The 13,674-nt window shown below is 43.1% G+C and overlaps 1 protein-coding gene across 2 annotated transcripts in view; it reads right to left on the minus strand.

The window, feature by feature from the left end:
- The window catches only part of LOC310659722 (uncharacterized protein), a 36,148-nt gene extending 22,474 nt beyond the window's left edge, over positions 1-13,674 (minus strand). Inside the window, exons 1-3 of one of the 2 annotated variants that reach the window (XM_083403477.1) lie at positions 13,630-13,674; positions 5,152-5,259; positions 1,091-1,291 (exon numbers count right to left, since the gene is read on the minus strand). In XM_083403477.1, coding sequence (XP_083259603.1) covers positions 1,091-1,291; positions 5,152-5,259; positions 13,630-13,639 — 319 coding nt within the window. In that variant the 5' untranslated portion in view covers positions 13,640-13,674. Of the gene's footprint in view, positions 1-1,090; positions 1,352-5,151; positions 5,260-13,629 lie in introns of those variants that run through there. The other variant, XM_083403478.1, reaches the window with a different exon arrangement.

Below are 13,674 nucleotides of genomic sequence, written 5' to 3' on the forward strand. Positions count from 1 at the left end.
AGTCTCTCCAGTGACTCGGAAGATTCACAGAAAGGGGCCCCCATAGTCAGGGCAAGGGGAGTGCCCAGGGGGGCACCTCGAGAAGAAGGGGCCAGAGGGGACTCAGAGAGTAGCAGCTGGAAATCCGGACCAGCGTCCCCCCCAGAGCGCAGTAGGGGGGAGGAGTCCCAGGCATCGGGATCAGGGGGCGCGCGGGCAGCGGGAGAACGTGAGGCAGGAGGGACCACACCCTCGTCAGGGAGCGAGGAAACGGTCATCAGGAAAGTTAAACGCGCGCGCGCGCCAAGTTCAAATGTACAGGAGGGCGGCAAGGTGGGCAGCCCGGGTAGGGAGCCAGGTCCTAAAGCCCGCCGAAGAGAGGGGGAGGAGTCAGAGGGGTCAACGTCTGCCTCAGAAGAGTCCAGGAGGGAGGAGACCCCGGGGGGTAGTAGGACCCAGAGGAAGAGAGAGAGAAGGAAGAGGTGGAGTAAGATTAGAGTCTTAAACTGGTGTACAGGAGGCGGGGACTCAGACGGAGCTTCGCCGGTCTAGAGTCCAGATGTAGAGCTGGGACGCTGAGGCTTTGAAATGGAATCTATTCTTCAATAAAGACTTTGATACTTTACTACCGGCTAGCGTTGGTCCTTGGTGAGCTGGGACCCGGAGCCAGCCCTGACATATATGAATGTAGCTCCAAGTTCTTTCATTGCACACAAATGTATCAAATAATGGCATCAATGTACTGTATCTTATTCATTATGTGATACAGGGTAACAGTCTAATACTTCACTCTTCCCTGCTGATACTTCATTGGGTTCTGCAGAATGACTTTAATTATGGTCACAGAAGGTTCCCTGTGAGAATCTAAAATAGTTGCCATGACTGGGAAATCTCCATCTAAAGTATTATGAAGATCTGGATGAATAATGATGAAAAATATGGCTGGATCCAAAGGAGCTTCAGCCAATGGAAGAACACTCTGGATCCAACCCATCCAATCCATGGACTTCAAACATTTCTTGCTCATTTGTGTCAGATGTTAAGGTGCTTAATGTGTACAATACGGAAAGGAATGATGTGATTTTGTTGGTGTCAGGGACAGAATGCTTACCACGTCCAGCTTCCTCAACAATGGCAGCGCTTTTTGCAGCACACGGAGGATGCATTTGCAGCTCATCCATGTAGTCCATAATACTGCCCGGCAGAGGGATAGATGAGCTGATGGTTGTTTGTGATTTGGGCTCAGCATCACTTCTCAATGACTCCTCTGTCACTTGAGAGCTTGATGGGATCACTGTTTGCACCCAGGCCTCTGGAACAGCATGACATGAGTCATTCATACAGAAACAGGAGCAGGGCTATAAGAGGAAGGCTACAACATAAAGAGAATTACAGTTTGCTAGCATATATAAACAAGCATGTTTCAGACCGTGGCCATAGTAAGATGCAAAGATGGACCTGCCGGAGCTCCCACTTCTACTAATGAAGCCCTAAAGTTCAAAGATTGGCTCCGCTGGCTTAAGGCAGGGCTGTGAGAGCCCACAGCCCCAGGGCTGGCCATGCCTGTTGCTGGATTTTAAAGTTGCAGGCTCTTCAGTTTTCATTGTGGGGAACACAAAGAGAGCCTGCTGGATCAGCCCAATGGCCCACTTTGCACCCTGTTTTCACAGTGGCTGAGCAGATGCCCGTGGGAAGCCTGCAAGCAAAGCTCTGCCCCACTGCAATGCCCAGCCTTTGACGGGGCACTGACAGCCTCACCCTCCAGGAATTTGTCTGATCATCTTTGAAAGCCATGAGGTTGAAATTATTTGATTCACAGAGCTTAAAACAGAAAATATCTTACACAATTTATATATATATATATATTGAAGCTCCCTCCCCCACATTATCTTTCATTTTATAAACTGACCTGTTCTTGCCTGGAACTTCCTCACCTTTCAGACCCCCAGAAGTTTCCTTTTCCTCAAATCCCTTGCTTCTGCCTGAATCATCTCCCTGGGCATTCACTTGTTGCCTCCCTTTATTCCTTACATACATCAGAAACAAAATCTATATAAGTGCATCACACAAAACCAGGCTCTGCTAGCCTTCCCTCTCTTTTCCCTCCCTTCCTGTGTTGAAATTTGTATTTCCAATTGCTTAAGGCTGGAACCTGTATTTTGTTATGTTAGGTAAATGTAAAGGGACCCCTGACCATTAGGTCCAGTCATGGACGACTCTGAGGTTGCGGCGCTCATCTCACTTTATTGGCCAAGGGAGCCGGCATACAGCTTCCGGGTCATGTGGCCAGCTTGACTAAGTCGCTTCTGGCGAACCAGAGCAGCACATGGAAACGCCTTCTTCCTTCCCGCCAGAGCGGTACCTATTTATCTACTTGCACTTTGACGTGCTTTCGAACTGCTAGGTTGGCAGCAGTAGGGACCGAACAATGGGAGCTCACCCTGTCGCGGGGATTCGAGCCACCGACCTTCTGCAGGTGGTGCTGTGGTCTAAACCACTGAGTCTCTTGGGCTTGCCCATCGGAAGGTAGGCGGTTGGAGTAAGCTCCCGTTGCTCTGTCCCAGCTCCTGCCAACCTAGCAGTTCGAAAGCACACCAGCGTGAGCAGATAAATAGGTATCTGTGGTGAGAAGGTAAACGGGGTTTCTGTGCGCGCTGGCTTCCATCAAGGTGTCCTGTTATGCCAGAAGCAGTTCATTTTCTCCTCATTTTCTCCTGGCTTTTTTGCATTGTTTCCCCTTTGTAACTTCAGAACAATTGTAAATTCAGAACAGCTATTTTATCAGATAAAGATATATTTAAGCTATGTGAATCAAATAATTTCATATGGCTTTACAGCTCTAACAAAAGGCTCTGTTGTTCTAATCAGATGATCAGGTCATGAGGCCAGCCATGTCTCTTGCAGTTCATGTCACGGCAGGATTCTTAACTGCATGACTTGGTAACATTATGATTATCTTGCTTCTTGAAGGAAATATTCAGGGTTTTACCCCTCTGCACAGATTTTCATATGTGGAATGCATGCATAAACCCAAGTTTGTTCATAATCCAAATCATACTTCCCCTATTCTGGCTCAAATCCCTTTGGGAGAAAACCACTTGGGTTATCTAATAGAAAAACAGGCATTCCACACACAAAGCATCTATTATAATCAGAGTTCATATGCCCCAAAGATTTTTAGATGACAGTAGAAAAAAATTCATAGGTTTGGAAGAAGAAATTTGGAATTTGATGTAGCTCATAAAGTAACCACATCCCTTTTTGTTTTGCAAGTGAGACTGAACAATTTGTAGAAATTGATGTTCTCAGCTTGGGAATTAAAGATGTGTGATTTCTGACTTTCATGCCATATATATATATATCCTATTCCAATATCCCTATTCCAATATCCCCATTATAAGCAGAAGCCTACCGAATGTCTCTTACAAGAAACTATTAACTAAATTTTGAAAGATGTACATTTTCAAATACTAAACTTACAAAATGAAAATGATATAATAATAATTGAAATGAATGGAACTAACATGATTATGTTCATTAACTTCAATGGATCTGAGTAAAATTCAACGTAACATTGCCCTTCAAATGGTACTTGCAGTGGTAAAGTCTCATTGCAAGCAGGAAAGAAAGGGGAGAGTGAGAGACACACCCAGGACAGAAGGGGCCTGAGAGATCAAGAAAGGAAGGGAGACAAGAAAGGGAGAGGCAAATGAGAGAGAAATTAGCCAAGAAGAAAAGGTGGGTAAAAAGTGGGGGGAGGAAGAGATGAGTGAGGGTGGGGTGGGGGGAGAGATGGGCCAGAGAGGATAAGAAGGGAATAAATGGAATACATGTTGAGAGAAAGAAACAGAAGGTGGGGTGAAGAGAAGGAGGTGTGCATCTGTGCATATGAGAGAGAACAATCTGAGTACAGATGAGAGAGAAAGAGAAACTCCCGTGGCTCACTGAGGAAGCACCTAGATGGTACGAAAGATTGTTTAGGAGTTTATCAGCCAAAACGCTGCCTGCAGATTATTCTTCAGTTAAATCCCTAGTGAAGTTTTGGCAATGAGGGAGATATCACAGGATTGCACCACTGCCCCCAAATAGATTCTGGCATGCAGCAACTATACTCCCTTGTTATCTTTCTCATGAAGCTCTCAAAACACTTACTAGATTCACATGGGAGGACTTTAGACGGAGAGAATTTGCTGCCATGATTTATTGTTGCTAGAAGCCAAAATTGCTTTTAATACTGTCACAGCATAAAACTGTCTAACCTTTCAGTCACCAAATATACCATGGAAATAATGGCTTGCCTTGTTACTACAGGAATGCAAGAGATCTATAGCTTCCCTTCCCCATAAATCTAATCCTCATACTAGGCTCAGTATTAGTTTCTAGCTTCAAATTGTGAAGTTCATTCACAAATGTTGTGTAACCATGAACCATTACATTTCCTGGCCTGCTCCACTCCCATCTCCTTGTTGCTGCTCATCTGGGGGCAGCAGCCTCCACAGATTGCCCTCCTCACAATCTATTCATTCTGCTGCCTCCCAGGAATAGAGGCTCCCATCACTAACTCCTGAAAACAACCCTCATTCCAGGACCAAACCATACATGGAAAGTGTGCTGAAAGCACATTACTTTGCCCAAAGAATTCTGGGAACTGAAGTTCACCCCACACAGAACTTCAGTTCTCAGCATCCTTAACAAGCTAAATCAGAGGGCCTAGCTGGAGAGAGAAATTTCAATGTGCGAATCGCACAGGTGGCATGGTTAATTGGGCAGTATGTAAATGCTATAGATGAATGAATGTAGTGAGCTCCCCCTGTATTGCTTCATGCCCTCAGTTTTTGATCTCTCTCTCTCTCTCTCTGTGTGTGTACAGTAAGGAGGGATCCCTAAATTCATCAAAGAGCCATATAACATAATTTATTTGCTTATTCTTTCCACACAATCACAAGCATTGTAAATGGTAAAGCTTATTTGCATTGAGGCCATCGGTTGTGATCCTATGCATGTTTGTTTAGTGGTAATTCTGTTGAACTCAATGTCTGTTGTTTTCCAAGAAGGTATGTTTATGACCATGATATAACAGTTTCTTGCTGTCTTCGGGTTTCACAATTTCCTAACAGTCATTTTGTAACTTTGCAACTATGAGGTTTGGAAAGACACTGGGTTAATTCGTACCTGTTTTGTTTTGGCTTTCTGCAGCAGGGAAGACAGAATTTCTTTTTTTCTTCGAGAGCCAAGACCGTGAAGACATGGGGATATGTTCTTGAGATGTAAGGTACATGCCTGAACAGAAATAAAATACCCGTATCCTTTTTACAACCATTCATTCATTTGAATCTCTGTTTATCATAATGGCCATTTGAATGAGAAACAATAATCCAGGCCTAGCTAGTTAGCTTGACTGAGACATACATGTTACTTATAATCTGTTTTGCAGTTAATACAGACTAAACAGATTAATGAGCTGCACATCAGCTTGATGTCTGAAAGGTTAACCCAGATGTTAAATATCCAGAGTCTGTTAGACCCTGAGCAGTTTCTGCATTCTGACATAACGCAACACCTTTCTGCCAAGAGAGCCAAGGCAGTTTACAATGTTAAAAATATTGACACAAACAAATAGTACAAAATATGTAACGGTGCATGTTGGACTTCTTGGGTTGCTCTGGTGGAAGAGACAGCCAAGAAAACTCAGTGGATGCCACAGACACAAAGGGGGGGGGGCTCCATAGTCCTGCCCCCACCATGCAGACCACTCCATTCAAGCCTCCTTTCAGGAGAGCTGAGAGGAGACAGACTCCCTGCCAGGTTCCTGCTGTGTGAAATGCCGGCCTTGGTCTTTGCTCTTGCGAAGGCGGCCTGTTTCTTGCTCTTGCATTCCTGCCTCAGTTTTGCAGAGGAGGAGATGGAGCAAATTCCATCAACACAGATGGCTTGTGGAGGCAGGAAGAAGCTATCCCTCCATGCGGCATGTATGTATGAATGTATGTATTTTTATTTATTTCATGGCAATTATATACAGCTTGATTGTAATAACATCTCAAAGTGGATTATGAAAATATGAAAGTATGGTTTGGTTTTGAAAAAAATTGATATAAACTAAATCTAGAGGTTTCGAGTAGGATTAAATTCAGATGGAGGCAAAACAGGGTATGTTCCAGGCAGAGCAGAACAACCAATCAAGATGAGGCATGCCAACAACATGGCTGGGGAGCAGCAGAAAGTTCAGGGGCATTCCCACAGAGGGAGCAAGCCAACGAGAGGCAAAAGTTTGAGGCTGGTTTGAGGATAGGACTTGCAACAGGCTGAGCATGGCCTCTGCTTGTTTCCAACTGCATGGTCCCTGGCAGAGGGACCTGCTTGGATGCTGAAGGTCCCAGGTTCAATCCCTGGTGTCTCCAGGCAGGGTGGGGAATTGTCCCCTGTCTAAAACCCTGGAGAGCAGCTGCCAGTCAGTGCAGACTGAGCTAGATGAACCAGTGTCCTGACTTGTCAGGGGGAAACCAAATGAGCTTTCAGGTGTGCTCACTAGAGCAGGTGAGTGTGAGGGAGGAGAGGGGACCTCAGTTTGCAAAATGCACACAATGTGCCCAATGTGCCTCTAGCAACCTGCCAGGTCAGACAATGATGATATAACATAACTACTTAGTTTGTACAGCTCTATAGGCAGGTGCCTGCCCTAGACTTGTACTGCCTGCCCTAGACTTCTCCTCTAGCATCTTGTAAATCATTAGTCCTCCTTCCTTTCCCAGTTTTCAGCCACTCCTTGGCACTGAGCATCATTTCCCTGTCCCACTGTCTGTACAAACCTGTAACACAGGCTCACCTCTGCTAGACCTTGATCTGTACATATGATCCTTTTTAAAAAATAAATAAAATATTATTAATAGTGGGGAAGACACTTAACTGAATATTAAAAACACAATGCAGCATTAAACATTAAAAACTTCCCTAAACAGGGCTGCCTTTAGATGGTTTTTAAAAGTAAGACAGTTGCTTATTGCCTTGACATCTGATGGAAGGGTGTGTGTGCCTGCTGATCAAATTGTTGAATTCCCCCCCTCCCCAGTTTTGTATCTTCATTGTCTAACCAGCATCGTATGCATAAGACAAACCTCTTTACCTTGGCCTTTAACAGCAGAGGTATTTCTTTCAGACCTGCTTTTATTCTCCATTTAAAATGCATTTTTAAAATTTTGTATTAAACATTGGTTTTACCTAATTTTAATTAAATTGTACATTGCTTTGCTGTAACCTGGACTGGGACCTTTTGGTAAAGGGTGGAAACCAATTAAACAGGCTTTTAGGAGAGATTCAAACACACAAAACAGGGTCCAGTAAAAGCCTGGACAAAAAGAGACGTCTTGACAAGCCATCGGAAGCAATGGATGGTGGTATTCTGTTCCCTTTGCCCTGCAGGACACACCATCCATTGCTTCCGATGGCTTGTCAATACAGGAGCTGTAGCAGAAAATGCTCATTTTCGAGTCACGTTATCCTGAAATACAAACTCCTTAAAGATAAGTCCCTTATCTTCAAACCATATAAGTTTGCAACATTACCACACAAATATACATTAAGACTTTCTGTCTTCCTTCCCAGCTCAGCTGAAGCAATATTCTATTGCAGCCCCATTATTTTACATATAATTTGTTTTCCACTCTTTTTTAACCACATAGCTTCTTGACTGTTCAGGTTCTTGGGCAATGAGGTTGCCTAAAAGAATCATCCAACTGTGTTCTTCATTATATCCCTCTGAACTGTTTCCAAACTCAGAGCTAGCTGCTGGGTTTTGTAAAAAAAAAACCCACAAAAACCCACAGAGAAAACACCACGTGCCTTTAGGGCTGACTGCCTTCTTATACTTACTTTTATGATAGTAAAAACAATTGAAGGCAGATTTATATACAAGGAGTGATATATGAATACAATTAACAGATAAAGCAGAACAAGAGCATAGCAATTAATACCTCCCATTATTACTTTCTGTAATTTATTATGCTTACGTTATTTCTGAGCCCTTTGGCAGCACTGCGCTGTGTTCTAACTGATCAAATTAAAATTAAACATGTTGAGGGAATAAATTTCAGAACCGTTCTAGCTGTCCAATTTACCCTAACAATTATCCATGGTATATTGAGTGGGGGGGGGTACTTGTTTTGCTAATTAGAATATTGCTTAAATTATGTTAAGGATTCTTAACATTTCAAGACAGGTGTCTTGATGCATGGATAATTGACCTCCCACAAACCTGAGTGAGAGTGAGACTGCAGTGCTTTGGTCCCAGGGCTCAAAGGATAATACTATGGACCTCAATGTCTATGGTTGGAGAAGGAAGTCCTCAGGCAGAAAAGGAGGTCTGTCCCTGTAGGTCTCGCCCTTCGGCACACGGAGTCCTCTGCAGCTGCCATTACTCCTGCGCTGTCAATGCTCCAAAAGCAGTAAGAGTGCAAAGAGTTCAAGAGGCATGGGGGGAGGGTCAGGAGAGGCACGGAGCAGCAGCAGAGGAATCCCATAGGGGCAGGATGCACCATGGGGCCTCTGGAGTCTGCCTGCCTCCTCCCACTCAGCCGCCCTACAGCTGGGGGGAGAGGCAGGGGGCCGACCGTTTGGGCAGCGAGGAGCCTGCAGGAGCCCAAGCCACCACATCACTCCCAGGAGAGACACATGGCTCGGGCGCACTGCAGGCCCTGCGGTGAGTGCCATCTAGCATTTTGTCACCCCCCTCAGTGGTGACACCTGGTGTGGACCGCCCCCACCGCACCTGCTTCCTCCGCCCCTGGCACTGAGTCCATTGGATCCAAAGCCTCTCCTTTGCTGGAGTCCTGAGCCATAGTCACACTATACTTTAAAGCACCACGGAACCACTTTGAACTGTCATGGCTTCGCCCCAGAGAATTTTGGGAACTGTTTCCCTTACATTCCCTCTTTCCAGGGAACTCTGGTAAATGTAGCTCTGTGAGGGGAAAGGGGGATTCCTCTGCCCAGGACACTAAGCAAGAAACAAGCCTCTGCACACTTACCTGGTCCACTGAGCACAGTGGGATTTCCCTCTAAATAAACATGCATAGGATTACAATGATTTCTTGTTGTGTTTACTCTGGATTTCTCTGTCATAAATGATGGCTTATACATAGCAGATTTGCTCTTTATTTCTTCAGCAAATCCTACAGATGCCTGAGGAATAGGATCTTTGTGAACTGTGCTCTAAACTGACCTAATTTTGCCCTCCCATACAAAGTATTTATTGCCTAGTAAGTAAAGTCATGGCCCGTTTAGTTCAAAATACCCCAATATTCTTTTCATTCTTTTTTCTTTGATTACTGTTTTGATTCCTTTCTTTCAGATTTGCATCATATTTGCAAATACCTGCTTAGAGACCCACACAAATTAAGAAAAAAATCCTACTTACATGGGTTTAAGCAGAGTTTTCAGCACTACTTTAAATTGTACAGGCCTATTAAAGTGTATTATTTCTCACCCACAGAACTTAAATTGATGACTTCTGTTCACTGAGTACTGTTGAACAAGACTGAGCACATTAATGGAAATATAAGTCTGATACACACTAGTCACCAATCAGGATGACAAATGTTGCTTTCAAATTGGAATGTAATTTGAGTTTTGTTCTCTGTTCATGTGTGCCCAGTGCTGAGGCCATTAAGGGATCTTCTCTTTGAGCTCCAGTTCTGTACACAGGGACTACCATTGACCTATGTGCAGCTTTTAATTTGATAATGATAATACAGCTAATATAATTTTTGGAACAAAGTATATTTCATTGATATTTACTAGAAATATTTGTTATATTCACTAAATATCATACAGGTATGATAAGTTATTTGCAGTTACTTTGGCTGCTTCCACACGATGGTCCTTTAGTTCTTTTGATACATTAGTTTTCTTCTGTGATCTGGAAATGGCGATAAAACAGTGGCTCCGCACAGCTCTTGAAATAGTGCTGTATCATCATCCTGCAATGCCAGTCTATAATGTTTATTCAGAAGAAAGAGCAAAAATCTCCTGCATTTTTTATTAGAAGCTTTCTCCTTCCAGAATCTGCCCTGAATGTCCCTTAATGAGACGGCTCATGTTTCCTGCCACTGTGTTTTAAATGAAATATATTAAATCTAGGAATCAAGAAATTGTCAATTATGATGCAGTTGAGGCTATTAGTAACGTTACTGCTCCACTGAACAAGAAGAAATTATAGGGGCAGAAAGGAAAAAGAAAACTACTAATTAATGCGGCAGAGTCTTTTGCTGAGCAGGACTTCCTATTGAGTAAACATTATAGAAATACAGTGACCATTGGGATGGGAATTCCTTGATAAGACAGTGCTATATTAAGCATCATGTGGAATCACTATAATACCACTACTATTACTGAACAAGAATGAATTTCAGGGGCAGAAACTGTAAAGAGTAAAAGCAACCTTAGACTACCTATCTGCTCCCCATCAAGAATAGATAAATTGCCTACTTCCTGGGCTTAGGAGCCACCTACCTACAAGGCCTCCATCTTAATATTTTTGGCCCTCATCCAACCCACCAGTGCATCCAGGCACCTGATCGGGACTTGTGTGGCCACACCTCATGTATGTGAGAAAGATAAAGTGCTGGGTGATTTCACTGTGCTCCAGATCTCCTAATGACTGCTCCCAACAGCTTCACATAGATGTTAAACAGCATCAGAGACAAGATGTCTGGGGGACCAATTACAGTCCCAGTGCCACTCTCTAGAACAGGCCCAGTATGTAGGAGCATAAACACTGCAGACCAGTGCCTACAACTCCCACTCACTAAACTGGTCCAGTAAGATATGAAGATTCTGCCCCTCTCCCAATCCATCAGGGAAGTCTGATGGAGTCCCTTATCCAGGCCTGAATCTATACTGAAATGGGTTCAGATAAATTGTTTTCTCCAAGGGTGTCTGCAACAGATCTGCCACCACTCTTTTGAGCACCTCATCCCACAAAATCTGGTGTTGGTGACCATATGGGAGGGAACTTCGTGGAGAGGTGGTTGCTGAATGCTCATATATACCCAGGAGACAAAGCCTACAGTCTCAGTCTGATTTGCTTCCTGGGCAGAGCCAACTGAGCAGCCAGCCCATGATTGGTGAAGATTAATGACGCTAAGACTGTTTTGATGTATGGAAGTGATGTAACATGGAAAACATCTGGATATGGCTATTGGATAAAAAATAATAATATCCACGCAGGATTACAAACTGTCTAACCAGCTTGTGGAGACTATCAGAGGTCACAAAGAGAAAGGGAAAATATATGAAAATAATAACAAGAGATGTGGAAAAACAAGAAGAAAGGACTGGATAGTACTGTGAACATCATAAGATTTGTGGACATTAAAACAGCAGTAAGAAGCAAGAAGTTGATTGGATCCCCTTCAGAACTTGAAATATGGGTACCCCCAACAAAAATTTAAAATTCGGCTGTGTAATTTGGAATTTATGTAATTTGGTGATTTGATGTGATTGGTCGGTTAATAAAAAAAAATTCTTAAAAAAAAAATACCTGGAATTCCAATTTCAGATAAAATTGTTAGCATGGAAACAATTTGTCCAAATCAAATGTTGTAGTCAACTGAGTTCTACTCAAAGTAGACCCAGGAAAACAAATGAACCTAAGTTAGAAGTGTCCATTAACTTTAATTGGTCTACTCTGAGATGGCTAGCACTGAATACCACTCCAAGACAGGTAATTAAGAAGATACTAGTCCTCTTCAGACATTCTGGCAATGTTCTACCAGTCTGGTGTAGTGGTTAGTGTTGGTTGAGGACCTTGGAATACAAGGGTTCAAACCACCCCTTGCCCATGAAGCTCACTGGGTGGCCTTGGGCCAGTCACTGCCTCCCAGCCTAACCTCCCTCATAGGGTTGTTGTGGGAGTAAAATGGAGTTAACAAGAACTATGCATGTCGCCTTGAGCACCTTTGGGAAGAAGAAGGTGGGATATAAAGGCAATAAACAAATAAACGTCCCAATTATGTGGAAAGGTGCCTATACACATACAAATCTATGAAAACAAATATTTCTACACTGAGTACATTTTTGAATGTGTGGAATACCACTGGAATGTGGGAAGAGGGCTTGAGTTGCTGCCAGCTTTGTAAATAGAAGGAAGGGTGAAAAAAGTGCACACCTTTGTGCTGCAGTGTGAGAAGGATGGGAAGCTTCTCCCGTCTTTGATCTTGCAGTGATGGCAACAGGACATCACCACACAAACACCTCCCTGGGCTTGAACCCCCAGCGGAGGCCAGTTTCACCATCCCCTCAGTACACCTCTGCCCATGTTGTGTCTCACCTTTCCTTTAAAGGCCAAGAGAAATGCTTTAGCTTTATAGACACCCTGTGAGGAAAGGGTATGTTTGTGTGTGGTGTTCAAACCAAACCACCTAGTGAACTATATAGCTAATCAAGGAACTGGGGTTTAACCATCATCAAATCTTCTGCTCTAGTCCTTACTACTGCATCACACCACTTCTGTCCACATCTGTTTACCATCTAAGGCCAGGAAGATGCGTCAAGGTCATTTGAAGCAAGGAGCATATCATACGGATGGCATCCACCTCTCTGCTAAATCCAACATCTGGCTGTCTGAGACAGTGTCTTTGAAATTAAGGCTACCATTCTAGGCATTAGTTTTGACCTTTGAATGCTTACTTCACTGAGGTTTAGTTCTACCAAGTGCCTTTTGTTTACACTTTGGGCAACTCTGCAGTCAATTTAAAGCTAGTTTGATTTTGTTGTGCCAGTATTTCAATAAACATTTAAAGCTGAAAGGTCTCCAGTCTGCCCTGCTCTTGCATTATTTTACTAAAATACTTTTGTTGTTGCTTACTTATAAATCAGATGAAATACCTCACTGAACTTTTAACAGCATTTTTTGCAAATAGAAAATTTTGCTTGGTTTCTTGCCAAGTGGGCAAACCACTATTTCTGTAGATGTTAATATTTCATCATTATTGTTAAGCCATAGTGCAAATGCAACACCCTTGTCTCTGACCGAAGAGACATGGAGGAATGGATTGCAGCATTGCTTGTTGGGGGGAGCAGGTGGGAGGGGGAAAGCACCGTGCAGTGACCTTTTGAAATAGTTTAAGCATATTTCAGATTAAGGAGCAGCTTTATTTTGGAAACATTCCAGTAGATGATAAGGGCTGGATGTTCTCCCACTAAATCAATCTGAAATTAACGCCTTTCCGAATACTAAAATTATAAAGTCCTTGCAAAGTTTAAACAAAAGTTTAAACAAAACTTGTACTTCTGTTTAAACATTCTAACTTCCCAGTTTTGGTGCTAGAAAGGGCAAAGTTCCTGTATTTTTCTCTCTTTTTCTCACATCTATGCAGATGAGAAGTGTGGCTCAGTCTGCCCCCCCCCCCCCCCGGCAGCAAATTAATGTTAATTTAAAATATAGTTAATTGTATCTCTCTTTTTGCTCCTCTGAGTATGAGAGCAAAATCTACATTGTTTTATGAGCCAGTTTCAAGCATTTTATAAACAAGCAATCACATTTAAGCCACTGAACAAATATTGGTCATGCAAGTCACATTTGCCACTCCCAGGAAGCCTTAACCCAGCTGAACAAAAGATTTACTTAAAAGAAAATAAAAACTTGAGCAAATTTACCTTCTTCCATGGTGAACAAACAGTAGATTCAGGATAATGAATTCA

Source organism: Podarcis tiliguerta (genome assembly GCF_965153285.1).
Source record: "Podarcis tiliguerta genome assembly, chromosome: 11".
NCBI classification, from domain to species: domain Eukaryota; kingdom Metazoa; phylum Chordata; class Lepidosauria; order Squamata; family Lacertidae; genus Podarcis; species Podarcis tiliguerta.